The 27,089-nt window shown below is 46.4% G+C and overlaps 2 protein-coding genes across 2 annotated transcripts in view; one reads left to right on the top strand and one right to left on the bottom strand.

Annotated features, from left to right (window-relative positions):
* The first annotated feature begins 4,328 nt into the window (after window positions 1–4,328).
* Window positions 4,329–8,548, top strand: LOC134507167 (phospholipase A2 homolog otoconin-22-like). The gene is made up of 4 exons (XM_063317660.1): window positions 4,329–4,368; window positions 4,776–4,920; window positions 7,641–7,747; window positions 8,249–8,548. The coding sequence occupies exons 1-4, from the start codon at window positions 4,329–4,331 to the stop codon at window positions 8,392–8,394; spliced, it is 438 nt and encodes a 145-aa protein (XP_063173730.1). The 3' UTR covers window positions 8,395–8,548.
* Window positions 8,549–9,428: 880 nt separating this feature from the next.
* Window positions 9,429–27,089, bottom strand: part of ACAP3 (ArfGAP with coiled-coil, ankyrin repeat and PH domains 3) — a 76,944-nt gene continuing 59,283 nt past the window's right edge. Inside the window, exons 18-26 of the mRNA XM_063317412.1 lie at window positions 26,730–26,944; window positions 25,811–25,909; window positions 25,370–25,471; window positions 24,258–24,350; window positions 23,736–23,956; window positions 23,190–23,299; window positions 22,518–22,628; window positions 22,152–22,213; window positions 9,429–10,981 (exon numbers count right to left, since the gene is read on the bottom strand). Coding sequence (XP_063173482.1) covers window positions 10,875–10,981; window positions 22,152–22,213; window positions 22,518–22,628; window positions 23,190–23,299; window positions 23,736–23,956; window positions 24,258–24,350; window positions 25,370–25,471; window positions 25,811–25,909; window positions 26,730–26,944 — 1,120 coding nt within the window. The 3' untranslated portion in view covers window positions 9,429–10,874. The remainder of the gene's footprint in view (window positions 10,982–22,151; window positions 22,214–22,517; window positions 22,629–23,189; window positions 23,300–23,735; window positions 23,957–24,257; window positions 24,351–25,369; window positions 25,472–25,810; window positions 25,910–26,729; window positions 26,945–27,089) is intronic.

Below are 27,089 nucleotides of genomic sequence, written 5' to 3' on the forward strand. Positions count from 1 at the left end.
GGGTTGAAAAGGAATACATGGCATAGGTTAAAACAAAGTATTGGCCAAGATGAGAAACAGGTGAAGCAATGGGAAATGTTCCAGGTTGCAAATCTGTTCTTTTGCTCAAACGCCTTAACCTATTACAACCATCTTACTGTAGTTGGGCTCCCAGGCATGGCTGCAACTTCAGAAGGAGTAATCTAATTTCCCCGTCTTTTGAGAGCCGGGGAAATAAGACTCGGGGGCTAGAATCCCATCTAATCTCATAACGCTCACTTTCAATCTCACCGCCTTGTTCAGCAGGCAAGAGGAAGAAAAGAAAAATAGAAGTAAAAAATCAAGAGAGCCAGACTTTGTCAGTCTCACGCGATGTCAGGACTCTGTTAACAGCGGGAATATTCCTGAGCACTGATGATGTTACCTGGTCAGGGAACGAAATGTCTGCCAGCAGACAACCAAACTCAGAGAGCACTAAGGACTCCACAAGTCAACCCCAAGCTACATATATTCTCTTCTGTTATTCCTGCCTAGCTTGATGGACTTATCTGAATGGAAGGACAGTAACGCAGAGAATGTAAGCAAGCGCCTGTCACCAGCAGACAGCATGAGGGCTAGAAATGAAAGGACGTCTAATTCTCCTGTTCTGAGATGGCGCCGTCATAAAACAGTGTGAAGTGTTTGAGAGGTGGCCAGGTATAAATTCTGCACTGCAATGCTCACTCATTCAAGAGCGGTCAGCGGTCCTAGGTGGCTACCCATTTCTGGAATACGATCGTTTCTACATTGTTGTGTTCGTTCTTGTCTCAGCGGGAACCTTACTCAGCAGACTTTGGCAATCTGGCTTGAGAGCTTGCCGAAATCTCATGAGGTACGGGGGGTGGGGATGGGGTGGGGGGGCGGCACAGCTGAGCATTGTGTAAGGGATTTTCTGCCCCTTCCTCTGTCTTCAATGAATTCCTCAGAGCAAAGACCACACAGAAATAGGAATAGGTTTGGTTTCAAGTCTTTAACTGAGTTTAGCGTGGATGACTTAAAACATACGCGGGCATTCCTGGAAGAGGAATCAGTTCTGAATAAATGAACGTTGAGAAACATGGTCCTGACAATGGAACGGATACCCTGTAGAAAAGCAAAGCAAATTGAAGACGAGAGTGGAACGTAGTGTCCTGGAGAAGGGCACAGCTATCTGGCTAGGACTCCCAGCAGGAGCAAGGATATTTTGTTACTGGTCACACGTCTTGCATTCCTGATCCAGGACATCTTATTCCAAAGGGCGTTGTCTTTTTTCTAAAACAAATTATTAACTTCCCTGGAAGGGAAGGGTCATCTCACAAAGTCATTGAAAAGTCTGGGTGTGTGTTTTTATATATACTTTTTTCTTCTTAATTTTCTGCGTGTGTTTACGTATGCATATGCGAAAGAAAGAAAAATGGGGTAATGATGCTCCGCATCGTGAGTCATGCCATTTCCATGAGGATTGTTGGGAGGAGCCGTTGGCTGCTCTGTGATGCTCAACCTCCCTACTTCAGGTCAAGATATATTATCTTTTTCCTGGTTTTCCAATGGGATGACTTGATCATGACCTACTTGCTGGGCTGCTAAAATGTCACATGGAGTTGTCCAGGAACATCAGTAGTTTCGGACCCCACCTTGGAGGTCAAGGAGCTGCAGTACAGGATGCCAAAGAGCATCTGCATCACCTTTTCAAACAGAGGATGCCATCAAATCCAACAGCTTTCAATTATAGGGAGTCCCTCCCCCCAAAAAAACCCATAACAGGTCAAAAGGTCACCTTACTTTGCTGTACCACCCACCCCTGTGGATTGAACCAAATTAGACAACAGGCAGAACATTTTGAGAACTATTGCCCCATCTCCAGAACATCAGCCCATGTCAAAAGGCAAGATGATTGTTTCTCATGTTATTGTGCCTTAACTAGACTGACAAAATGTTAAATGCCCATTTCACCTCTGGGTCTCCTCCACCGTGTGATCCAAATTTCCTCCCCTGACTAAACTTTTCCTTCTGGTTGCAAAACGGCCGCCTTTACGTGGTTTTCTGTTCCTCAAGACTAGAAACGGCCCATGAGCTCAGCTGATAAACACACGTAAGATCACCTCATTCTCCATCAGTGTTTACCCTTGAGCTAGTGATCATCATGGACAGGAATAGAAAAAAAGAAGGAACGCTATGATCAACCTTCCTGTTTCTTCCAACATAATAAACATGTAATTAAGTATAGAGAAATGGAAGGACTATCCTTTTTTCTTAAAGATAATAATAATATTTTGTACTTTATTTTTTGTTCCCTCCATCCCGTTGTCTCTTTTCTTTTGAACTCAGGAGCTAACTTGTAGACCTTTGCTGTGCATGCAGGAGGAGGCCAGGTTCAGTCTCAAGGTCTTCTGCTAAAAAAGCCATGTAGCAGTTGATGACAAGAGATCAGTTATAGAAGGAGCAAGAATTCAGTGAGAGAGAAAGGGAGAATTAGTAATGGACAGGGACAATCATAGCTCAGTTAATGTAAAAGGTGGCATTCAAAGGGTCCAAGATTAAATCTCCTCTGTGTCTACTTTAGAGCAGGTATCAGGAACCTCTGATGCACAGGCCCGATATAGCCCACAGTGGGCTTTCCCATCTGGACCACCTATCTTATTCTATCCTTGTCGTTTTCCCATGCATTCAGTCATTATCTGAACCACTTCTATGTGTCAGATTGCAGATGCCTGTCACAAAGGGCCTAGAAAAATGGGCCTCAGCTACGGAGAGGGAATGACTGTCTCATTGGCTCTCCATGTGAGCCATGGATGTGTAAATGGAGGATGTGTGCAAATGACTTGTGGTTATATGAAACCCTCACTGTGCTTGATCAGAGTCAATGTGGCTATCAGGTCGAACCATTTCCCCACCTCTGATAGGAGGAAAGGGACAGCCTTCCTGTCTGTCATGGAAGCATCAGCATCCTGAAGATGACGACAGCCTTTTCATCCGCCCTCTTCCACATGTCAACTCTATGTGTATGATTTAAAAACCAAGAGCACCTCACTGACAAAAAGGAAAGCTGAACTATTGGCATTCTTAAGTGAATAACTAACAAGAGTCCCGGTTAATTCACTTGGTATTTGCCAGTTCAATCAGCCGGAACTGTGATTCTTGGAATAAAGTCTTGATGGAAATGGTTCTGCCATGGCCTTCCTAGATCTTTCAGTGTTTTCAACATTAAAAATTCAACAGTGACACCACTGTTACGCGAGCTGCATTGGGTGCCAGTTTGCTTCCAGGTCCAATTCAAGGTCTTTAAAGCCCTACATGGCATGGGACCAGGGTACCTGAGGGACCGTCTCATCCCCATAACATCGACCCGTCCCACCCGGTCAGGCAGGGAGGGCATGCTACAGACCCCGTCTGCAAGAGAATTCCATCTGGCGGGGTCCAGGAGGCGGGCCTTCTTTGCAGTGGCACCCGCCCTTTGGAACATCTTGCCCCCGGAGCTGAGACGGGTTTCCTCGCCCTCGGACTTCCGGAAGAAACTGAAGACCTGGTTCTGCCGCCTTGCTTGGGAGGGGGAGAGTGATAGCTCCACCTGGGGATGGCTGGCGCCATAGCACCCCTTAGTGATTGTGTTCCATCTCCACTTGGATTTTACGTTTGTTTTTATGTATATTTTAATGTAATTTTTATCTGGCTATGTTTTAATTCTATTTATTGTAAACCACCCAGAGTCCCCCATTGGGGGAGATGGGCGGTGATATAAATTTAATAAATAAATAAATAAATAAAAGGCATCTCGAAAATGCATTTTTTGTAAGACCACAGATTTAGAATTATGATTTTGAAGGAAAAATACTTAAAAGTAGCACATATTCACATGTACATTTTCAGGCACATTGTTTACAAAGGGGAAAGAAAAGGAGAAATATAAATTAATGTCAAATGGACCTCTGCATGCACTATACAGGCATGATATCAAGCAGATTTGCCTCACACCAAACCAAGGTAGTCCTTGTCTCCAGTGGTGGTTTTCCTCATGGTTTTAAATAAATAAAAAGTAGTGGTCAGTGGCAAAAAAAAACAAACATGCTTGGACAAAGGCTCTGCCCACATCCCTGGGTTGTACCCAACAAAAATACCCCGGTGATTTCAGACCTGCTTGATAATTATGGTCCACAGCTTTGTTTTGTTTTGCTTTGGTCATAATTATTATGAACAATGGCTGGGGGAGAGGTCATTTGATCCAAGGATTTGATCGAGATCTGCTTATAAAGGGAGATGGTTCCAGAAAAATTGCACAAAACCAGACTTCCAGCAGTTGAACAAGATTTGTTGCACGCTGATCTACTACAGAGATGAAGCATGTTGTCTTCTCCATGCTGGTTTTGGCTTGCGGTAAGTTCTTCTTCTGAGAGTGGAGTTGTGTGTTCTTTTTAGAATGTCTTTTATTTTATTTTATTTTATTTTATTTTATTTTATTTTATTTTATTATTATTTAATGGAATTCTGAGAGCTGTGATTTTCCCACGTTGTGTTTCATTTGGTGACTGCAACTGTATCCTCATTTGACAGGAGGCACCATTTGCTTCCCAAAAAGCTTCAAAGAATGGAAGGACAGTGGCCTTCACTCCGAGTTGGCTCCATTGTTAAGCCAGTTTGGAGGGAGGGCATTGCTTCAAGCCATCATGCTGGGAAGGGAGAATGAATACACTTTAACTATGAAGGCAGAGAAGTGACTATATGGCCTTCGGACTCCCTCCAAGCCCTTCGCGCTTCCTTGAAATGAACAATTCCTTTTTCAGGATCGGCTCTTGTGACCAGCACAGCCTCTCAGTTCAACGAGATGATTCAGCTCAGCACGATCACCTACAGCCTGGCTAACTTCACCAACTACGGGTGCCACTGCGGAGCAGGGACTCAAGGCTTTCCTGTAGATGCCATTGATAGGTGAGGGGCACCTGCATTTCTCATCAAAGTGGCGAGTGTATCGACCTGTGCCTAGAATCCAGGGGGCATCAAGATTTCATGCCGAAAAGGATAGGTGCAAAAATAGGTGTGTGCCGGTCAAGGCCTGTGTGTAGAACATGTGGAGCGATCCAAAACTGCACCGCAGTGGGAGAAACAGGGAAGTGGGCGTAATCAGAGCAGGGGTGGGCTTGTCTAGAGTAACACCCATATTTTTCTTGAACGCCGCCTGTTTTCAGGAGCTGCGTTCACACGCACATTTAACTTGACTATTAATTAGCCCATTTTCTAGCCCTGCACAAAGCATGGCAGCATATGTGAAGGGAGCCGATGCCAAGAAGCGCTGCTTTTCAGTGGCTTTGGAATACCTCCTGAGAGAGATCAGACCAGCCCCCTCCCTGACGCCCTTCAGACGGGCGTTAAAAAATGTAGTTCTTTCAGGTAGCCATCCAGCTAAGTTCGTGACTTGTACCATCTGTTCCTCTTCTTATTCCCAGTCTTCAAATTGCAGCGGGATAAAAACGTAACAAATGAACCAACGAAACAACTAACCAGGTTCACACTGCAGGCAGACCCACCCCAAAAAATAAAGTCACCAAGGTTAAAGCTAAACGAACTTGACATTCTTTTGTGCGTGCATCTGCTAGTTTCTTTTCCTGACAGAATACGTGATTACGTTGTGCCAAAAAAGGTACACACACACACACCCATTTTAGAATTTATCCAGCCTTAGAGTGAGTATGTGTCTAACTTGCTTACTAAAAACTGCCAGCAGATTAGGAAGAAGCCTTTGGCTGAATTATGTATCCAGATCCAATGTAGGAATGATCTACTGATTTCAGCCGTTTCCTTCATGGAACAGGCGCAGCTTTGCAGGCAGCTCGCTTGCCAAAATGAGCTAGCTGCCCTGCAAAAACAGTCAGTCGTTGGTTGGCAGATACAGGCAGGCCTCCTTTCATCCTGCAGCAGCCCCTCTACAAAGCACCTGTGTGCCATTCCAGTCTACCTTCAGCTGCTTTGAAATATATAGGAGCCGACCTTAAAGTGCAAGGCGGTTGGTACATCTGCTGCTAATCCCTTCAATCTCCTCATCTCCACTCCTGGAAATTCTTCTGCTGTAAGACGCTGCGGGCAAAAATGGTGGCCGTAACTTGTGGGGGTGGGGCGGGGTGGGGAGCTTGTGGCACGTTTTATAGCCACTGCTATTTTTCTTTTCTTATTTAACCTATAACAACAACAGAGATTCTCAAGAAATTTGTTCCATGATAGTGTATGATAGAATGTGCGGGTGACCGTGGAGAAGAGACGCTGCCTGGGGAAGGGTCAGATAAGAGACAGCTTAGCCCACAACTGGATAACGGGCGGAGAAAGAGGCTCAGGAGGGACCCTCCCTGGTTTCTCGGGCTGTAAAAGAGACGGCGGGAGATTTGTCCTTTCGGACTTGCAAGATTCTGCCAATGTAGCCTTACAATAAAGTAGAATTAGCTCATCTGTTCATGTTTGGTCTACCTGGGAAGGCTGACACCTAGGGAAGGGTCAGATAAGGGAGGGCAAAGCCCTCAGCTGCATAATGGGTGGAGAAAGAGGCTCAGGAGGGACCCTCCCTGGTTTCTCGGGCTGTAAAGGAGACGGCGGGAGATTTGTCCTTTCGGACTTGCAAGATTCTGCCAATGTAGCCTTACAATAAAGTAGAATTAGCTCATCTGTTCATGTTTGGTCTACCTGGGAAGGCTGACACCTAGGGAAGGGTCAGATAAGGGAGGGCAAAGCCCTCAGCTGCATAATGGGTGGAGAAAGAGGCTCAGGAGGGACCCTCCCTGGTTTCTCGGGCTGTAAAGGAGACGGCGGGAGATTTGTCCTTTCGGACTTGCAAGATTCTGCCAATGTAGCCTTACAATAAAGTAGAATTAGCTCATCTGTTCATGTTTGGTCTACCTGGGAAGGCTGACACCTAGGGAAGGGTCAGATAAGGGAGGGCAAAGCCCTCAGCTGCATAATGGGTGGAGAAAGAGGCTCAGGAGGGACCCTCCCTGGTTTCTCGGGCTGTAAAGGAGACGGCGGGAGATTTGTCCTTTCGGACTTGCAAGATTCTGCCAATGTAGCCTTACAATAAAGTAGAATTAGCTCATCGGTTCATGTTTGGTCTACCTGGGAAGGCTGACACCTAGGGAAGGGTCAGATAAGGGAGGGCAAAGCCCTCGGCTGCATAATGGGTGGAGAAAGAGGCTCAGGAGGGACCCTCCCTGGTTTCTCGGGCTGTAAAGGAGACGGCGGGAGATTTGTCCTTTCGGACTTGCACGATTCTGCCAATGTAGCCTTACAATAAAGTAGAATTAGCTCAACAGGTCATATTTCCTGTCTGGCCTACCTGGAAGGGCTGACAACATTCTGCATACTTTTCTGGCAGTGCATAGCAGGAGGAAATGCAACTGAACGCGTGGGGAGTGAATTGTACTAACCCTTCTCTCACTTCACTTCAGTAGTATGTTATGTTTATTCTAGCCTCACCCCCTTTGGATGGGAGGGTCTTTGGCCGAAATGGTTGCAGACTAGAGTATCGGAACTGCATACCAAGAAGACAAAACTGGAGACGTTATGTAATTGCTACGTGAAGGTGCTGGATGGCTGCGCCACTCCTGAATGAGCCATATGTTTTCATTTGGGGAAGAATACACACGTGCATTTTCGTTTTCTACCCAAAGGTGTTGCCACAGCCATGACTGTTGCTTCAACAAGGCGGAGATGTATGGCTGCAACCCCAGAGCCCACACCTACAGGTTCTACGCCCAGAGAGATAAAATCAAATGCGGTGAGTTAAGGAGATGCCGAATGGGAGAAGTGGACAGAAGTCGTGGTCCGCATAAAGAATCCTCTCATGGGGTCAATCTGGGAGGGAGAAGGTCCAGCCAAGCAGGCTGCACCATAGCTGAGCCACTTGATTGCTTGGATTTAGCTCTGTGCAACGTGGGAACTCAGCCGTCCATGCTTGTAAGCCTTAATTTATGGCTTAGCGTGGCAACAATGGCCTCTATGACCCAGGCCATGATGGCTTGTAAAAACAAAACACAAGCCAGTGCATTTGGAGTTAATCTTTTCATTTGGGTTAAACTCTGAAAGCAGGAAGTGACCTCTGTGGGCTGCAAGGGGAGATGTCCCCCGAGATTTCATGTCCCCCCTTTCTTTGAGGCAAAAGAGGGAAAAAATCCGATAAGCTGTGTCGGCAGTTCTATTCTAGCCTACCAAAATCAGGCTGAGCTACCTTTAATTTACCATCACGCGTGGACTTAGCCATGGTCTTCCCTCCCTGCAGTCAAATCAAGGGATCGCTGTGAGAAGATGGTCTGTGAGTGTGACCAGAAAGCTGCCAGTTGCTTCCAGAAACATCTTTTCACCTACAATCCTCAATTCAGAAATCATCCAGTGGCCAACTGCAGGGCTCAGCGGCCATTTTGTTGAAGCACACTTCTTTCAAGAGGTAGAATCAATGGCTGTCTCTGTCTCCGTAGGGATTCTGCTTTTTTCAGTCATTTGTCTGCAAAATGGAAACGCCTGGGGAGACCGAAGCTCTCTTCGTAAGAAATAAGAAAAGCTAATGAAATATGCGCTAAAGTAGGGCAAAATAAATATATCATCAATCGACCCTCTTGTTCTTCAGCGCACAATTTAGTTTGGCGTGAAAGCACCTGGTGCATTACCTTTGGATGGAAAATCACATACACCCTAGAAAACACGCGTCTGTTAGAACTGGGCATAAAAAAGAGGCGTATGCATCTTCAGGCAGATTTTGTTGATTTGGCACTGGTGCAAAAGCAGACTGAACCCGACGTGGGGTTGGGAAAATAAGAAACTGAGCCCAACCAAAACTGACAGTGTGTAAATAGCCCGGTTGGCATTCAATGCCTCCGTTTTCTCATAAGTAAAAGGATTCAAAAACCAAACCAACAGTCAAGGATCAGGTCTGCCGAAAATCCATATTGTCACGTGTGAAATAGTGGAAAGTACAGAAAAGTAATATGATCTAATATAATAACACACACACACAAACACACACCACATCATATCTCTTTAGCTCACGGGTAGAAACCCCTATTTGGAGGTTTAGAAATGATGAAGAGACGGATGCAAGAAAAAAAGCTACACATATATCTGTTGCAGCGTGCGTTTCTACGCACGGACAACTTTAAAGCATCAAGGTGTATTTGCTCTGAATCCTTAGAAGTCTGCAGTTAATCCATTCCCAACATGTAATTTAATAGCATGACTAAGAAAGCAGTATAAACATTTGAAAGGAAAACATTTTGGCTTCTTAACCTTAGGACACAAAGTACTTGTTCTTGCTTACCAAAGCAAAAAATAAAATAAAAAATTACCAGCTGGCTTCCAAGCCATCAACCTGTTCCCAATAAATCTTATCCTATAAAATACAGCATGACATAATTTCTCACCAGCTTAAAAGAGGTCCAAACCAGAAAAGTGACAAGGAAAGTATAGTTGGTTTACTGGAAGAAATATCTCTCCCAAGTTTATTTATGCTCTTGTAAATAAGGCATTGCTGTTCATTCCTCCCACTCTCCCACCACAAGATTTTAAAAATACCTACATTTTGCTTGGAGATATATTACATTTTCAGCATATAAACAAAGACTTCTATACACACTCAAAAATTAAGCACTTTCAAGAAGGGGCCTGTTGTACCAGTACAAATTCTTCCCCTATAACTTTGTTTTAAAAACACAGACACACACACACAAAATAACAAAACCATGAAACAATATGAGTTTTCTTTAAAAAAAATAGTTGCCATCAGTTCTTGCTGTCTAAAAAAAGAGGGGGAGGAAGAAGAGAACATCAGAAATACTATAAAATATATTAGCAAGGAACAGGTTGGCTGCGGTACATTTACTGGATTATGGCAAACGGAGCCGGCCAGCCGCCTCAATTTCCCACAATATCCCAGAGTGATGCCGTGTCAAGTGTTGTGGAGTACAGCTGAAAATTCAAATCCCCGTGACTGAAATTCAAATTTCATCAAAAGAGATTCCATTTTGCCAAGGCCATCAGCAAGCAAGTTAGTTTCTGGAAGATGCTGCCTTCTATTTCAATTTCCAGTTCTTAAAAAGAAAGACACCTGCAGTTATTTAATCGGCAGGCAGCATCGCTGGGACTCTCATCTACCGAGAGTCACTGCAACACGTCAGCAAGGAATGTGAGCTGTGAAGCAGGAAGACCCAGCTTTTGAGTTCCATGTCCACCAACACATTTCTTCCTGCCACAACCTCTCCATTCATCACCTGGCCAGTTCCTAGGTTTACCTGTAAAATAAAACTCCCAACGGAAACGGGGGAAAATACCACAAGGGCAAGCAATTGTCTAGATCGTGCTTCATGCTAAACCATAATGCAGCTGGCCGGGGAGTGTGTCCCAGCAAACTGTATTATATTTAATAAGCTGCAGCTAAACCATGGTTTAGAACCCTTGATGAGCCAAGACTAGCAATAGGTGGGAATAACCCTTTCCAATCGGACCGTGGCCTGCAGCCATCATAGAGTTTTTGCCATATGCTTGCAACTGGCTACCAGCCACCAGCGGCTAGTGAAGAGATTCCCTGGCTAGCAAGGAGGAAAACTGTAGAAAAAACTCAGCCTCTCTTTTTTTTGTTGATCCTTTCCTGCAGCTAATAATTTTGGCAGGTGTATTTGCAAGTCAGTATCATGTTATTCAGAAAGCCTGGGGATGTGGAAAACTCCTTTGGAGGGGTGTGTAGAAATTGGTACCAGTTTGGGAAGATGGGTAGAGCCTCCGCATCTCGGAAGGACCCAGTTCTTTACCAACTTTCTTCTTCTCTGTCCCATAGAGGCCCCCTCATCTTGGTTACTGTTTTGAGGTTGAAACGAGCCCATTACCATTGGAAGGGAAGTAGACACTGGAGGTGAAAGCTATCGGTAAGAAGGGTGGAAGTGAAGGCTACGTCTGTTGAGTTTTTCTGGGTTGTTGGAGGCCATGTGAGAAAAGTCTCGGAAAATGTCAAGGTACGTGGCATCTCCTGTGGGAGAGAGAAAAACACAACACTTGCATTGGTCGCATCAGTTTAAGGAGAAGGTGGGATTTCTTGCACTTTTGTTTTCCTCCTAGGAAATGCATAATCTCAGTTAAGCTCAGTTGCTTGGGAGAGCAGGGGTAGAATGCCTGAGAATGCTGACCATGTTCACACATCCCATTAAGCCACGGTTGGGCACAGAAACCACGTGGACTGGGTTCGTGCAACAAGCTAAGCTGTAGGCAGTGGGTTGTAAATCCCTCTGGCTGAGTTTGCATGACAAAGGATACCTAGGATACCTAGGATACCTAGGATAAAAGGATAAAACCTAGGATAAAACACAATCAGCAGTTTTAATTTCCTGGATTGGCCCGTCACACAAACCACACAGGTAACCTTTGTGCAGAAAAGAAAAAGAAAAAAAAAAAGTCTCTTGCATGGCACACTCGTTTCTGTTTCAGGGTGTCAATGGAACCCAACCATTCTGGGTGGAAAAGGTAGACGTTACAGGCAGCAGAAAAGCACGTTTTGCTCAACATGATAATAATATGTGTGTGCAAATTATCCTAAAGGCAAGACCCAAAGTTAGAAGCACGCAGAGCCTGAAATCCCTTCCTGAAGCAGCTGTCCAGGGAAGTTCCCCAGGGATGCCAACATCTCTTCTTGGCTCCCATTTCCTCCTGAATTTGGACCAAAAGGGAATTTCAGGCATTCATTCCCGAACTGAGGGGTGCATTCTGTTGCAGTTTTTTCCCCCTTTGAAATCTCCCAGTTCAGGTGTTTACCAGTGAGGCCTATGTCCACAGTGTTCAAACACTGCGAACGGGAAAAGAAGCTGATACGGCTATATTTGTGTAGACAGGTTCTTTCAGGCCATCTGTTACTCACGTTAGCAAAATGTTCCATACAAAACAGCTTGTTACAACTGTCCAGATGACTACAGCCAGAATTTTCTATAAAATTTGGAAATGGAAAGCAAGCGGCAATCTTAAGAAACTGCTTTCAGGTTGGAAACGAGATCAAATGAACTCCCAAATCTCAGAAGGATCTTTGAAAAACTGGAAAGCATCAAAAAATTTCCACCCTCCACATCTCTGCTTGCATAGTGAACTTAGCTAGACTCTGCTTCCAAAGAGGCGTTAACTCTCCATCTTTCTTTATATCGGCATCCATTTCAACAAACACTGTAAGAGGACAAGCTAATGGGTTACACATCACTACCTGTTCTGGGTATATAGCCTGGAGCACAGAAGCATGCTGTTGGAAATGGCCAGATTTGAGCCGGCCTGCAATGCCCCGTTTGGCGGTATGAGAGAGAGAGGGTGGAAGAGAAGCAGATGTCACAGACTTGATGCTTCTGAAAATTTTTAAGAGGTGAAGAGCAGCTAGAACCATCAAGGAAATAGCACGTGTCCGTTGTCGTTTACGCATCAAGAAAATTGGATTGGAAGAAATAGATAATGAAGAAGAGAGATCCTTATACTGAATGTTAGAACTAGGCAGGGTGCAGAGAAAGCTGCGTTCATCTCCTTTCATTTATCTCCACCCAGTGATCAGCAGGAAGCTTTGGATAGTTGAAAATCATCCTCCTCCTCCTCCTCCTCCTCCTCCTCCTCCTCCTCCTCCTCCTCCTCCTCAATCCTGGCTCTGGGAATCACCACCAACCTTTTCAACTTAATCTTTACCCCACAAGAGTGAATGAGACACTCGTTCTGTTATTCTCAAGCGCTAATAGTATGCGCTTAGGTTTGCACCTAAGCTGAAGGATATGCGGTGTCTTGGCACACGATTCCCTTTGCTGCTGGTCACGTAGGCAGAGATATTTTCCGCAGAGATCCTTATCACCAAGGAGTCGTACTGAAGCAATTTCCCTCTGGGGAACCCTGCTTCCTAGGCTGAGCAAAAGCCGACAGGCCAAGTCTGTTTTCTTGATCTTAACATTACTAAGGGCCAGGCGCTGAAGTGGGATCTTTGTTTGGTTGAAAACATTTCCTCAAGAGGCGCTCATGGGCCTTGGTAAGTGGCTGCTGATGGCCGGCTCTGGCTAGCCGCCAGACTCTTTGGAGAAGCCTAAAGAGAAGACATTTCCACTTGGAACTCAGGTAGACGCCTGAGCAGGAGAGTGCTTGCAGCAGGCTTGCTTTGGAGGCCAAGAACATCTGCAGCTGGTCGCCTCCACCCTCGCCCACAGCTCCTAAACCTGCCACGGCTCTCAGCTGCAGTCCTTGCGCCATATCTGGGGACCATTTCCTTGGATAGCAAAGCAGCTCAGAACTTCCCCCCACCCGAACCACCCCTTTGACTGTCCTGGGCAGAAAAACGGCGATTGGAAGTCTGTTTGCCTGGACAATAGCCATCTGTTCCAACTCTCAGCTTCCATTTTGACTCCCACTTCCCAGCTCATCCTAGCGCTGAGCTTTCAATTCAAAGCTGGTTTTGTCTCATCCTGATCGCTATCTGCAGCTCACTCGCGAGTGAGGTTTTGCCTGAACCGTCTTACCTCTCGGGAAGCCGAGAGCCCATGCCGGCATGATGAAAGGGCAGGAGAAACTAAAGCGGTATTTCCCCCCCCCCCTTTTCCCCCTGTCCATACTTTGAAATTTCGCCCCCATCATACCCACAGCTGATCCCCTGGAGGGTAAAGCCGGTATGTACTTCTCAGATTGCAGGGTGCACATTTACGCCAACAGTCCAACCTTTTGACTTACTGTCCCTTTCGAAAAGCAGACAAAGCTATCTGTGGTGGAACTGGGGCAGGTGAGATGTGCTGTTGGTCATGCAGCAGTGTGGCAAGGTGCCACCGTGCTTGGTTTTGGAAAGTAAACAGCTCCAGGAGATTTAAGACCATTTCCCAAGAATGTCATCTGAATCCCCCGCTGGTTTTAGAATGTTATTGTAGCCAATCCCCGGCTAAATAATTCCTTTTTCACAGAACAGAAAGGCCCTCTGTGCAGTTTTCTTAGCAGCCCTGAACTGTTTTGCCGTTGCTGCTTCCTGGGGTGTTTTCTTGACTTCCCAGGCTAGCCTTATAGGGGATGGGACAAATTCAGAAAGAGTCAAGACCATCCATCTTTATGGAAGCCACTTTGGGAAACAGCAGCCTTAACATCTCTGCTTGTGATCCGCCCAGAAGCATCTGGTTGCATTAAACGATGCTATCCAATATTCAGAAATAAGTCCCCTCATGTTCACTGGGGGTCACTCCCAGTTAAGCGTGTCTCCAGTTGCAAATTAGGCAGACCTCTTCATTCAAATGAAGCCACTGGTTAATTATTGTTGGGGAAAAGGTAGATGCAATAGCTTAATTAATTTTAGTGGGGTGCTTTAACAATTCCATTAGGATCCCAACCTCTCCCAGCTTCATCACTAATGACAATCTGCAACACGGCTGACGCAAGTCTTTTCTTTTGGTCCCAAAGCTTGAGCGTTAATATGGGGGTGCGGGGGGGGGGGAAGAAGTGAGAGGTCACAATAAATAACAAGATGCAAAAAGAAGAGGAGATAAAAGCGTTTACTCTAGATTTTTATTAACAGTGTTTCAAGAGACGATAGAAGGAAGAAGAGGAAGGAAGTAAGACATCAGAGCATCAGATTTTCTCCCCCCCACCGCCCCCCTGGCTTTTCTCTGCAGGTGCCAAAGTTTTCTTTCCTGGTTGTTAAAACCATACAAAGGTAAACAGCATACAGAGAATTCAAGTTCAAAAGTAGCACTCAGCAGACAGACCAAGTAGGGCAAAAAGTGAGGAAGATAGGAAGAGGTCATTTTTTTTCCCCAAGGAGGAGGAGGAGGAGGAGAATAAAAAATAAAGAAAGGAACAAGTGGTACAAAGACTGTCCTGAAAGCAAGTCTAAGTGACAGAAGAGGGATTAATATGCAGGAATGTATTTACAGTTTCTCAACCCACCATTTCTGGAGCTTAAAAACTAGAGCACCACTTCTGGTGGCTTTCAGAGGTTTCTGCGCATCCAGCTGAAACAGGTGGCTACTTACAGGGTGGGGGGAGATGGTGCATTTAAATGTCCCCCCCCCCAATCCCTCTCCACTGGGCTAAGCTGAACTATTGTTCTTCTCCTGAGCTAGAGTGTTTGTTACCACAATCGCCCCTAAGACAGGGAGGGTCAACAAGTGATTTTGCTGAATATATAGCTCCTGGCTCAGGAAAAAAACCTCCAGCAACACCCCCCGGCCTCTTTTATTTCATTCAGTGCTGTTGAGATAGGAAGTGTAGGACCCTGGACCGGAAAGGGCCTGAACTCAATAATGGCGTTCTAACTTTATAATATAAAAACGTTATCCTTTTCTAGTATAAAAATAAATACGTTTAAGGTGAGGTGAAGGTGGCCAGCATTGCAGAAAACATCCATGTGTCGTTTTCCGTGTGTCGTTCTGGTTCCTGCAGAAAGGATGAGCACAACCCCGTGTCTCTCTAAATCAGACTGAATCTGATGGAGCTCCACAGGACTTACTCCCAACTAGCGTACCGGTTAAGGCATTGGAGAAGGACCAGGAAGACCCTGCTTCACATTCGGCCTCAGCCATGGAAGCACCTTGGGCTGCTTTGGGGCCTGTCGCTCTCTCTCGGTCCAGCCTACCCCAGAAGAATTGCTGTAGGAAAAACTGGGGAGCTGCCTCTGCTCCCTTGAGCGACTCGAAGAAAGGCAGGATCTCCATCTAATGAATCACTACCTAAAATAAGTGAGCGTAAGGTTACATTTCCCCAGGTAGGGAAATCCTTTCCCTGGCTTGCATCACTCTGGACGTTGGGAGCCAGGAGCACAAACCCGGAGCAGGCAAGCTTGGTTCTGGGCCCTTTCATTCCTTTAAAAGCTCCCAGGTTAAAAATGGTCAACTCTTGCCCCTCTGTGGTGGAACTGCATACTGCAGGCAGTGACACTGTGAAGAGGGCTGGGCAAAAATCTGACCCAGGGACAGATAAAGATATTTAATCCCATCAACTTCCCCAGATGAACAGCGGAGCCAAAGCCCTTTGGACATTTTGGTGCCCACAGAGAAACCTGTTTCTGAATCAGTCCCATCGTCTGACTAAGGTCCGCTTTCTAAACTGGACTGATGTTGAGTCGGGTGTCATAAGATTTGCGCAGACCTAGGACTATGGCATGTGTGAATGCAGCTTTATGGACAAAGCATTCCTGGGTATCCCAAATTCCTATGGAAACAGCACTCGGCATATTCACAGCTTTTTAAAATTTCAGCATTGTTTTCTTGTTGTTTCCCCGGCACGGCTCTAATTTTGCCTCCAATTTACATCACACCCACCTGTCACAGTGGACATGCACAACCACGAGCCACTTGAGCTATGCGCAAGTGCACATTTAGGCACGGCTCAAATCCTACTAGTTTCACAGGATGAACTACCTTAATTGGGAGGCAACCCAGCAGATTTTGGAAACTGTAGTGATGCATTTCACCCCTGGTACTCCAAGGCATCATACCAAAACCAAAGGGAAGTTTCAGGAAAAAAAATATATATGTAGAGAAGGAATGAAATGAGTTTGATTATTATTTCTTTTGGTAAAAGATACACTCCCTAGCAACTGTACAAAAGGAAAAAAAAAATTCCTGACATTAAATACACCAGAACTATACTGAATGTGGGGTGGGGGGTGGGGGGGGGAAATAAATAAAAATACTTGCAATGGTCCACCCGGGCATCTTTAGTAATAAATTAAATATTTAACCATGTCACCCATTTTAAAAAGACAGCACATAACTCATAATAAAAAGAACGTTAAAAATTCATTTTTAAAAAAGGAGAACCCAATACTGTTAAATAGGAAAAAGTGCACAAAGTCAATTTTATACATTGCATCTAGAGAAGGTACATCTTAAATACATAAATCACCATGTCAGAAGAGCAGAGATCAATTCCTGACTTCAGTTTAGAATATAACTGAGAATCCAGAAGAGGCCATTCGTAATGGGTCTCTCCGTTTCGCTCATGCCCTTTCTTCCCTTTTGCCTTTCTGCAAACACCTCTAACTGCAGAAACACATTCTGCCCCGAGACAGAGAAGCCATGAGTCAAGGAGACTTCTGTGAGAATGACAAACAGGCCAGTCACCCCAGAGTGTCACATGCTGTGGACATTTCCCCAAATAAGTCGTTTCCGGGTCCACAATTTCCTGAACATGGGCACAATCACACCTGAAGGGAGTCTGCCAGAGGCATTGTGTTAGACCAGAACTGGGCTTGGTGAAACGTCACGGCTGCTGCCCCCAGCACCTGCCTCCTGTACAGAACCCTGGGAACTGCAATCGGACGAGGTTGGCCGAGAAGGGCCATTGTGTAGGGTAGAAGTTTCAAACAGGGATCGCAGCAAGATTGGAAGAATTGGTTTGGGACAGGTACAAGATGAAATTATCGGGAAAAATAAAAACAGTGTTAGTAGGAATGTGCTTCCTTGTAACAGATGGGCAACAAGTTGCCGGTTGGTTGGTTGGCCAGGCTAGGCAAAAAATACCAAGGACCCCTTATTTAGTCATTTCCCACTTGTGGTCCCTTTCTTTCCTTTAATACCACCATGCAATATCTGTTAATCCTGAGGCATTATCACATTTGCTTGGAGGCATACGGAAAACTGTTGCTCCTCACTCAGAACGGTCCCTCTGGTTAAAAATCCCTTGTCTTCCTTCATATTTCCTGAGCAGAGGACACCACAGTAGTTGAGAAATGGAAAAGTCCCCCTTCCTCTTGGAAAGAAGGTATCTCAACAACTGGATTAATTTAGTGTTGCTTGCTGGTCTGGCCATCTTAATTTGCAAGGACTTCTATTTCCTGCTAATAGCACTTTCAAGATGCAGGGATTTCTGATTGGCCTACACTGCGTATTCCGCACGCCATCTCACCATCCCCAAAGCCCAAGTTGTCAAACTGATGGTCCTTTCACCATTTTTGTTTCTAAAGGTGGGTCTAAGCACCCTATGACTCTCTATTTTGGACCTCCAAAGGCCCTGAAACAGCCTAATCCAGCAAGTGAGAAACGTAACTCTTCAAAAATTACATATAAGGGTTACTTCATGGCAGGATGGTTGGATGGAGTAAAGAAAGTATCTGGATATTTCCTCTTGGTTCTAAGTATTCAGCTTGGCTAGGGCAGAATCTAAGCCTGTGAAAGACCAGAAGACAAGGAGATCTCTAAATACTCTCAAAGATGACTTGGAAACATGGAATAATAAGAACCGGGAGAAGGAATGAGTGGCAGGAGATGGGAGAAATCAAGAATTCAGAAGCAAAGTATCAAAACCAACAAAAAACATGAAGACACCTGAATGGAAGACTGAATTAATATATGTTTGTTGAGTGTGTTTCTATTTTCTTATCAAACTGATGATGGTCAAAAGAACCAGTGGAAAAAGCACAATCATAAGAGTTTGCTATGATTTAAGCGCTGCCTTAGCCATGAACCTTCTTGCGTACTGGAGGCCAACCGTTCACAAGCTCAGCCTAACCGGACCTTGCAGGACGGCTGTGATGATGTTAAAACAAGACCATCTCCCACTGCTTCCCTGATTTCCTGAGCAGAAAAATGGGATGCAAACATCATCTGAAAATGCTGGCTTCCTGCATTTACAAAAATATACCAAGGGTATGTTATACATTAAGAAGAAGGCATAAGCTGGGCACCATGTATGTATGGCTATACCAATGTGCCAGCCACTCTACACTTTACACTTGTTATCTGGAGGAAGAATGTAAAATGTGAATTGGAAGCCCAGGTCAAGTCGATACTGAAGGGTGTAATGGAACTGAGAGGAGATGAGAAAAAGAACACACATCTTTTTCAATGTATCATGTCAACCACCCACAGGTGACCTCACAGTAGGAAGAGAGCCAGGCTGAAGCCTTACGTACTCCAGGTTGAGATTGATCAGATAAAGTCATGTGAAAGACGGCATGGCCATTGCACAAAATGTGATAATCAAGATCAAACGCTGCAAGAAATTTGGGGCAGGAGGAGACCTGGATGCTCAGGTGCTCCTGAGCCGGCCAAGAGATGGTGGCTGCAGGTGGAAGGCACAGAAGCAATTGAGAAAAATGCGTTGACAGGCAACGTGAAGCCACGGGGTTGGCTGAGCCAATACCAGAAGTTGGATTCCAGTCAAAAGAAAATGACATCTCGTATACAGCAGATGCTCTGCTTCAACTTCCAGGGATCTAATTCCCAAACCTTACAGGTCTCACGTTTGAATCCGCTCAACGTTCTGGCACATCCCAATTTGCCAACTGTGAAACAAGAGGGGCAAATTCCTTACTCACTTCCATACGGCTTTCTAACTGTCCCTTTCCTACCAGAACTGCCCAGGAGTGATGACCCTATGCTATTACGAAGCATTGCTCCTAGGGATGAGGAACAAGAACAGTGCCCTTCGGTGCCCTAGAAGCAGCTCAGGAAAAGGATATCCCATTCCCCCAATGTGCCAGCCTTTTCCCATCTCCCTGCCTCTGCCACCACCACCACCACCACCACCAGATTCAACTGGACATCTGAAGGAAGAATTACGAGAATGTGCCTGGACTCACACCTTATTCAAAGCCATGGCTTACTTAACCCCAGTCTGCTGCAAAAGCCACAGCTGGTGCAAGACTGTAAGTCATAGATCGTGGTTCGCAAACCATAATCACCGAACCCCCAGATTGCAGAAATCAGACAAACCTCTCTCTACGGCTTAGCACAAGATTGAAAAGAAGACAATGATTTGATGTAACAGAATGAGATGGAGAACAGAACTGCCTTGCCCGTTGAAAGACATCTCTCCCCTCTGCCTGAAAGAAAGGAGGCACTGCCGAGATAGTTGCAGTCTTTTTTCCGTTACTCTGAGAAAGAAACATCTCTTTTTCCGTCCCTCCTCTTTCCCCAAAATGTCACTGGACTAGCGGATGCTTTGGACTTTACATATGACCCTTGAGAGAAACTGCGTACTTTCTAACTCTAAAGTAAAATCCGTCTTCTGATCGAGACCATCTAAAAACCCCAAAGTGGGTTCCGAGAATAACTGTTTCCTGTTCTACAAAAAAAGCATAATAAAATAAATAGTGCCCACCCACCCCCAATATCCTGAATCCCAGGATTCTGTGAGCCCTCTGCAATCATGCACTGGTGAGAAGGGGAATCACAGCCTTTGTAAGAGTGCGCATGCAAAAAAGACTATTTCTGAAATTTCCCCAGTTCCCAAGAGATTTGATCAGGGAATTCACAGTTACTGAGGGATATAAACCACCCTCCCACCCCAATTTGCTCTAGCTATCTAGCTAAATCTAGCTCAAGAAGTAAGAAGAGAGAGGCATTACACTGCTCCCTGGCTGTGGCTGTGTTTTCTTTTTAAAAAAGGGGAAGGAAAGAAAGAAAAGGGGGGGGAAAAACAACAACCCATCGCCGGCGATGAGTGCATTCTTCCAAGCCTCACCACTTTGGTAAGTCAAGGGTGAAGATAGGCGCAAGAGTTGAAGAACGAAGACAGAGGTATTCTTCCAAGGATATGTGGCCACATTTGTCCCCTGGTTGTAGGATGGAAGTACAGCTTATAAAAACCAAGTGCTGAGATAGAAGTCTGTATTCCCTCCTCCGTATCCATTTAGGCAGGCTGCTTCTTTGACGTGGCAGTAATAATGGCAACATTTTCCTCCAATACAGGAAGGAAATTCAAGTGCAGGGAAAACCAGCATATGAGGAAGAAAGAGAAGTCCCCCACATGCTAATTTTCTACGTGCAGGGGTTTTTATTTTTTAGTATGGAGGTGCGTTTTGTTACAAGATAGTAATTGGAAACAGATCGGCTGCCTCCAGGAGAACTAGTCCAAAATCATTTGGGAGGCCAGGTTACCCTTCAGCTCTCCCTGATTTGTTTATTCCTCTCTCTGCCCTTCATCAAGGAAGTTTTTACGCACAATTACAGAAGAGCTCTGAGGACTGGACCAAGAGGTATCTCAGAAAGGCCCAGATCAAGTGTTTCAGAAGCTGTCTCAGCTCAAACACCCATTCTGAATTTTCCAGAAGGGGTAGGAACGTCCTGTGATGGAATATTTGAACATCTGGGTGATGGACTTCACTGGTGCTCAGCAACTGGCACCACCCTTGGCCAACATTTCCTGAAAATAATGCAGAACTCTGTCCCTCTCAGCGCAAAGGCAAGCATGTACTGCATGTGCCAGGTGTTCTTCCACACCAGCCTAGCCTGAGTTAACATCTGTCTTCACCCTACAAGGATTGCGTCCTCATCTTGGAAGGGGCTGAGTTATGGCTTTAACCAGCTAAGCTAACCTCCTGGTTAATTTCCCACAATAAATCAGTCGTCATCAGAGGAAGCGCTTGGCTTGCGGGAACCTGAGAGCAGGGGAGGGAGCTCCTGTCCCATGCCTCTCGATCCACGAACTGCAGCACCTGCTGAGGACACACCAAGCTGGTGGCCCAGCTGAACTTCACCCCTGCCCGCTCCACACTCGAATGGGGCTATCTCTTTCCCAACCACGTGCTATTGTGTGTGTGTGTGTGTGTGTGTGCATGCTTGTGTCTTGTGTGTCTGTTTTCCCTCAACTTGATCTGGAGTTCCTGCCGCAAGCTGACGGCCATCAGCATTGCAAAGAATGTGCACAAGACAAAGACAGAGAAACAGATGCAGGGAGAGAGAGAGAGATTAAGAACAGGCCTCCATCATGTTCAATTTGGGATCACTTTCCAAATGTATGTTCAATTCCTTCCTCCCTCCTCCTAAAAACATTTCTACCCCAAATCGTGCTTTTAGGCCGGGAGAGGACATTTGGCCGGTCAATTGCTTTCTGGGGAAAACTGAAGGGCAGATTTAAGCTCAGATGCACCCACTCCTGAACCAAATGCAAAAATCTCATCTCAGTTGACTTTAAGGGTCCTCTCTCGCTCTCCTCCTCTCGCTGTGCAGTTCTCAGCCCATCCACTCTCAGTTTTCCGAATGGAAACCTTCGGCCAGCAAATTCCCCTATCCCAAAACACATGTCTAGAGTTTGTTTCCTTTTTGTTTTGTTTTTCTTGGGCTCAGTTCAGCTTCCTTAAATTTTGACCCAAACGTGGAGGTGGCGGCAGGGTTCCCGAAGTTCTCACTAACACTCATCTATGTTAAGGCTGATGAATTCCTGTATACATTTTCGGTACTGAAGCTCTGTAGGGCTATTGTTGGTATATTGACCTGGATGCCCAAAGGGGCCCTCGGCTTCACGCATCTCTTCGTTCATCCGAGCCAGACGCAACCTGCAGGACGAGACCCGGAGGGAAGTTTTAGTTAGCCAAGGGAGTTCCTCCACAAAACATGGCTCGGCTCAAACATGGATAGCACGGGCAGCTGGAGTTAAGCCCTGCTACCTTCAGCACTAAGGAAGCAGCACAGTGGTCTATCAGAGCTAAGCCTTGGTTCCCTTTTTTGGCCATAAAGTTTTCATACACGCTCAACCGGCCACGTCCGTTCCTAGACCTGGGTGTTGAGCTTCCAGGTCGGAACCAGCAACGTCCAGCCCCAACACGCGGTTCATCTCTGATGCGGTAAGGACCCACTTACAAGGTCACGATGTCCGCATTAGCGGCCTGGACTGCGATGCTGAGGGGGTCCTGCCCGTCCTCGTCAACTGCGTGCTGGTTGGCTCCTCTCTTTAGGAATAAGCAGACCTGGCTGCCAGATGTTTAAAGAGAAGAGAGAGAAGTCGGAGAGAAAAATTAGGTCAGCTAAGAATGTCATACGGTAGAGAAGGACAATTTGAAGAGCTGGACCGCGCAAAGTTAAAAAGCAATCAATGTATCACACTAGACTTTTATAGGAAACCAACTTACACTGGATAGTTTCCTCCGTTCAGACTTCCTGCCTGCAAATGATGCGCACTACCATCTGGGTCAGATACATCAGTAGTTGCCTCCAGCTAACCCAGGACAATAGCTTTGTTCTCAACCTCGCCATTTGCCCAGGTCATATTGGTGACATGTGCCTGGGTCTCTCGCCAGTGCCTTGAAAACCAGCTAGCTAGGATGCTGCCATCTCTAGCTTTTGATCTGCCCGCTCAGACACTGCCCAGACCTTGCGGAGAGAGCAAAGAGCAATGATGGCTCCGCGACATGATGCTGCAGGTGCACAGAGGAAAGGCTAACTTCTGCAGACGGTGGTTGGCCTCCCCACATCCCAGAATTCTGAATCAAAACCACCTCCTCTTTGTAGCTGAAGGCACAGCAAGTGACATACCCAGTGTGGCCCAAATACGTGGCATGATGCAAAGGTGCCCGCCCTCGGATATCTCTTTGGTTAACGTCTGCTCCGTTCTGGAGCAAAAATTCACAGGCTATTAGGGAGCCCTGCAGGAGGCAAAAAAAGAAAAGTTAGTTTTGGAGTCTTGGGTTTCTCTTACGTTACAGTCGAGCATTGCCGTGCAACAGCCTGGACAAGGACTCAGCTAGAAATGCACACATACACTTTTCTAACCTGCCGACAAGTATCTATCGGTTACACACTCTTGCTAGAGCACGCTGGTGAAGCGAGCCGTTTTTTGGTGGCTGGGGGCTGTCCCTTCATAACTTTGAGGAAAGACTCCATTCCCCCCCCCTCCAAATTTTGGAAGATTCATGGGGTTCTTCTCCATGTGAGTAGAGCTTCTGGCCTAAAACCAGCAGGAAGCTGTGAAATCTAGGTGGCACTGATGAAGGCCCCATATGGCACATAGGCACATCAGTCCTGCTTTGCCCTGATGGAGCAATCTCAAAGTTGGCAGGGCAACACGTAGACACTGCTTACCCCCATGACAGCTTGGATCAGTGGGGTTTTGTTCTCATCCTCGTCGTTCACCCAGTTGACGTTGGCACCGTGGGCCAGGGCCTCCGCCATCACTGGCAGGTTCCTGGCCCGGGAAGCCTTATAAACTAGCAAACCAGGATGTAGCTCCCTCAGGTCTTCCAGATCAGAGGCCTCTTGCTCAATTTCGACTTCCCCGCTGGATTCTTCCGATACTTCACACTCTGCAGGGGGAAAGAGAACAGAGTGAGACTCAGGCGCAGAGACCTCCAGAAGCATTGACGCAAAAGCTGGTGTCTCCCAGCAAGATAAGATGTCTTTGCTCCTTGGGGTATTAGCTAGCCACAGTGGCCAATAGCCACTGATCTTCTTATTCCTCTTCTCTGATCTCCACAGGCTATTGAAGCCACTTGGTGGCCACTACCGTAGGGTATGGCAGCGAATTCTATGGCTGAGTTCTGCACCGGGCCGAGGGGGACTTTCCTGCCGCCTGCCTCCCTCCGCCTCCCTTGCTGCAGACCTCACCTTCTTCTGTGACACTATCAACCACCGAGCCAAACACCAAGACATCCGAGCTCCCGTCAGTGCTGCCGCCCAGTCCGCTGTCACTGCTTAGACCTATGGGGTCAAAGGAGGAACCAAGTAAATTTTAATATAATCTACTGGTCCTTTCCTATGTTGGTTGGTTCATCTTCAATCTCCTCTTCTCTTCTGGTTGCTCATCAAGTAGGGAAGTTCTAGTCTGCCAGGTCCCCATATTGGTCCAACCCATCTCTACTGCTTTCCTGAAACATTTTCCTTTCCCCCCGATCCTTTCCTAATTCCCCCAGGCCCACATCTCATTTGAAACCCCTTGCCGTTGGTGTGATTTTGTTTGTGGAAGGATTTCTAAATTGTGTTAAAACTTGGGGGCCTGGTAGCTCCGTGAAAAGGAACCAGGAAGGTGAACATCCTGAAACAACGGCCCTTAGCAGAGAGAGGGAACTGGGAAAAGCCAGGGAGAAAAGAGATGCAACCAGGGACACAGCACAGACCAGTGCTGAGTTTGCCTTTTTAAATCAGTGAGGTGCCTGCAGTGCGCGATGGGCCAGTGTCATTTCCTGACATCCCCTCCCCTCAAGGGACTTCCTTAATAATAGGGATGGGGGACCAATGAGTTGAGAATGAGAGAGAGACAGAGACAGAGATCTGCCAAAGAAACTATGTTTTATCCCACAGGGCAAGTCTCAGCTCTCTGGGTAGGAGGCAGATGAGCAAGCCAAGAAAAGTCAGGGAGAGTGAACAATTAGGAGAGAAATACCCCTGGCTTTCAACCTGATTATAATTACAGTTCCATTTAACTTTAATCAAACTTAATTTCTGCCCTGGTCCCACTCACTTCTTCAGACATCCAGGCATCTGGCACATTTCAAAGACCAGGCTGTGAAAGCTCTCAGCCAAAGCCGGATGCTCCTGAGCCTGTTTCCACGATCGAAGCCAGGTACTTCTGGGAAGAAGGGCCACGGGGCCCCAGAGCTTGCTGCTGTGAGACTGCCAGATGCACACACCAAGATGTCAGTTGTCCGTGGAGGTCCTATTAGCTCAGCTGGTGGCAAAGCCAGACAGCAAGCAACCCAAGTGATATTCCACTGTCTTACCTCCATCCAGGAGAAATGGTGAACCGCTCCCCCCAGGGCCATTGCTGGTCTCGTTCCATGGGCTGGCTCCCACAGGCTGTTGGACTGACACCTGGTTCCCACCTGGGAGGAAGTAGGACAGGGCATGACGCTGGGCAGCCAGAGCCCGTTTTCACAGGTGAGCATTGCAATCTACGCTCTTTTTAAAAAACGCATCACTGGAAAACGGGTTTTGTTCTTCATAAAGGGAGAAAAGGGGGTTTGGAGAGTGGGAGAAAGGAAGTTAACCAACTGCTTAAGTCTGGAACAAACAGGGGAGAAGGGAGGGGAAACCCGCCACTGAACTTAAGAAGATCCAGAAACATCATCATCAATGTTTCCTCTTTTGCTGCTTTTTCCTCTTAGGGCTGAGCACTGAGCTACAGCTGTGTGAGGGATTATGGATGAGTCTACCATACTTACCGCGTGGTCCTGCTCCTGTATCGAAGTACGAGAAGAGGGAATCCAGTTCATCAGGACAGAAGAGGGAATCTCGCCGGAACTTCCTTTCCAAGGTGGCAGCTGTTTGAAAACTAAACGTCACTACTTTTTTTTCTAATGCAGACAGGCCAACAAATGCAAAGCCAGGATTTTTAACCATGGTTTGTTGGACAAATCACAATGCTGGGGCGGCCCCTAATGACGACCTGTTATTGGCAAACTTCAGAGCACAGCAAGCCAAATCCAAACCACGTTATATCAGGGTATGACGTGCAAACCACTTCAGCTTGTGTTTCAGGTGGCTGCAATGGAGTGACTTCGGCTAATTTCAACCCTGGTTAGTTCTCAGATGAGAGACCTCTAGGGAATCCCAGAGCTTGAGGCAAGACTAGGAAATTAAAATCACACACGCACAGGCATGCACACACACACACACACACACACTCACACACACACACAATCCTCTTCAAGAAAACAGTGGCAAGCTGCTTCTGCACCATGGCCGAGAAAACTGCATAGCTGTGCCCATACAGCCACCAAAGGTTGCCCCATGGTCGTTACTTGCCAATAAAAATGGAAGAGCGAATTTCTAATCTTCACTGTGGGTAGCTATAAGTTTGGAAGGACTGAAGACAGGACGACCAAGGTACAGTACTTAAAAACATCCACGCGTGTCCCAGGAAGTCTTACAAAATTAAATATGCTGAAACTGCCACAGGACTAAACATACAGCTTTGTATTATTCGGGGCTCCACATATTCCAGGAAGAAATAAACAACAGCATTCCACATTTTCTTCCTCTCTGGTACTCTCAGGAAAACCCCACCAGTGTCAACAAACCCTCAAACTCTCCGCCACGCAAAACAGCTGCCAACTTGGCACCCCCATGTCGATACCCGACCTGAAGAGTGGGCGGCTGGGGACGCATTTCCTGCTTCGTGCCGATACTTCCTGCGGCTGGTGGGCGCTTTCGTAGAACTGTTTTGCCTCTGGCACTTCTTCACGCTCCAGCGGCGGGGCTTCTGTTCGCTCTCGGCCAGCGGTTCCCCGGAAGGCAGCTTCTTCAGAAACTTCTTCTCCACGTATTTGACTTTGATCCATGCTTCTTTGTCCTGCCTGAGAGGAAACCATTTCTCGAGCCCATCCGGTTCAAAGGCTGGGTTTGCACACCAACATGCTAAACTTAGTTAATATTAAAACCTTCGTGCACCGTGCACGGTCGATTTACGGTCCGATAGACCGCACAAACCCAGGAAGACAA

Source organism: Candoia aspera, chromosome 18 (assembly GCF_035149785.1).
Source record: "Candoia aspera isolate rCanAsp1 chromosome 18, rCanAsp1.hap2, whole genome shotgun sequence".
NCBI classification, from domain to species: domain Eukaryota; kingdom Metazoa; phylum Chordata; class Lepidosauria; order Squamata; family Boidae; genus Candoia; species Candoia aspera.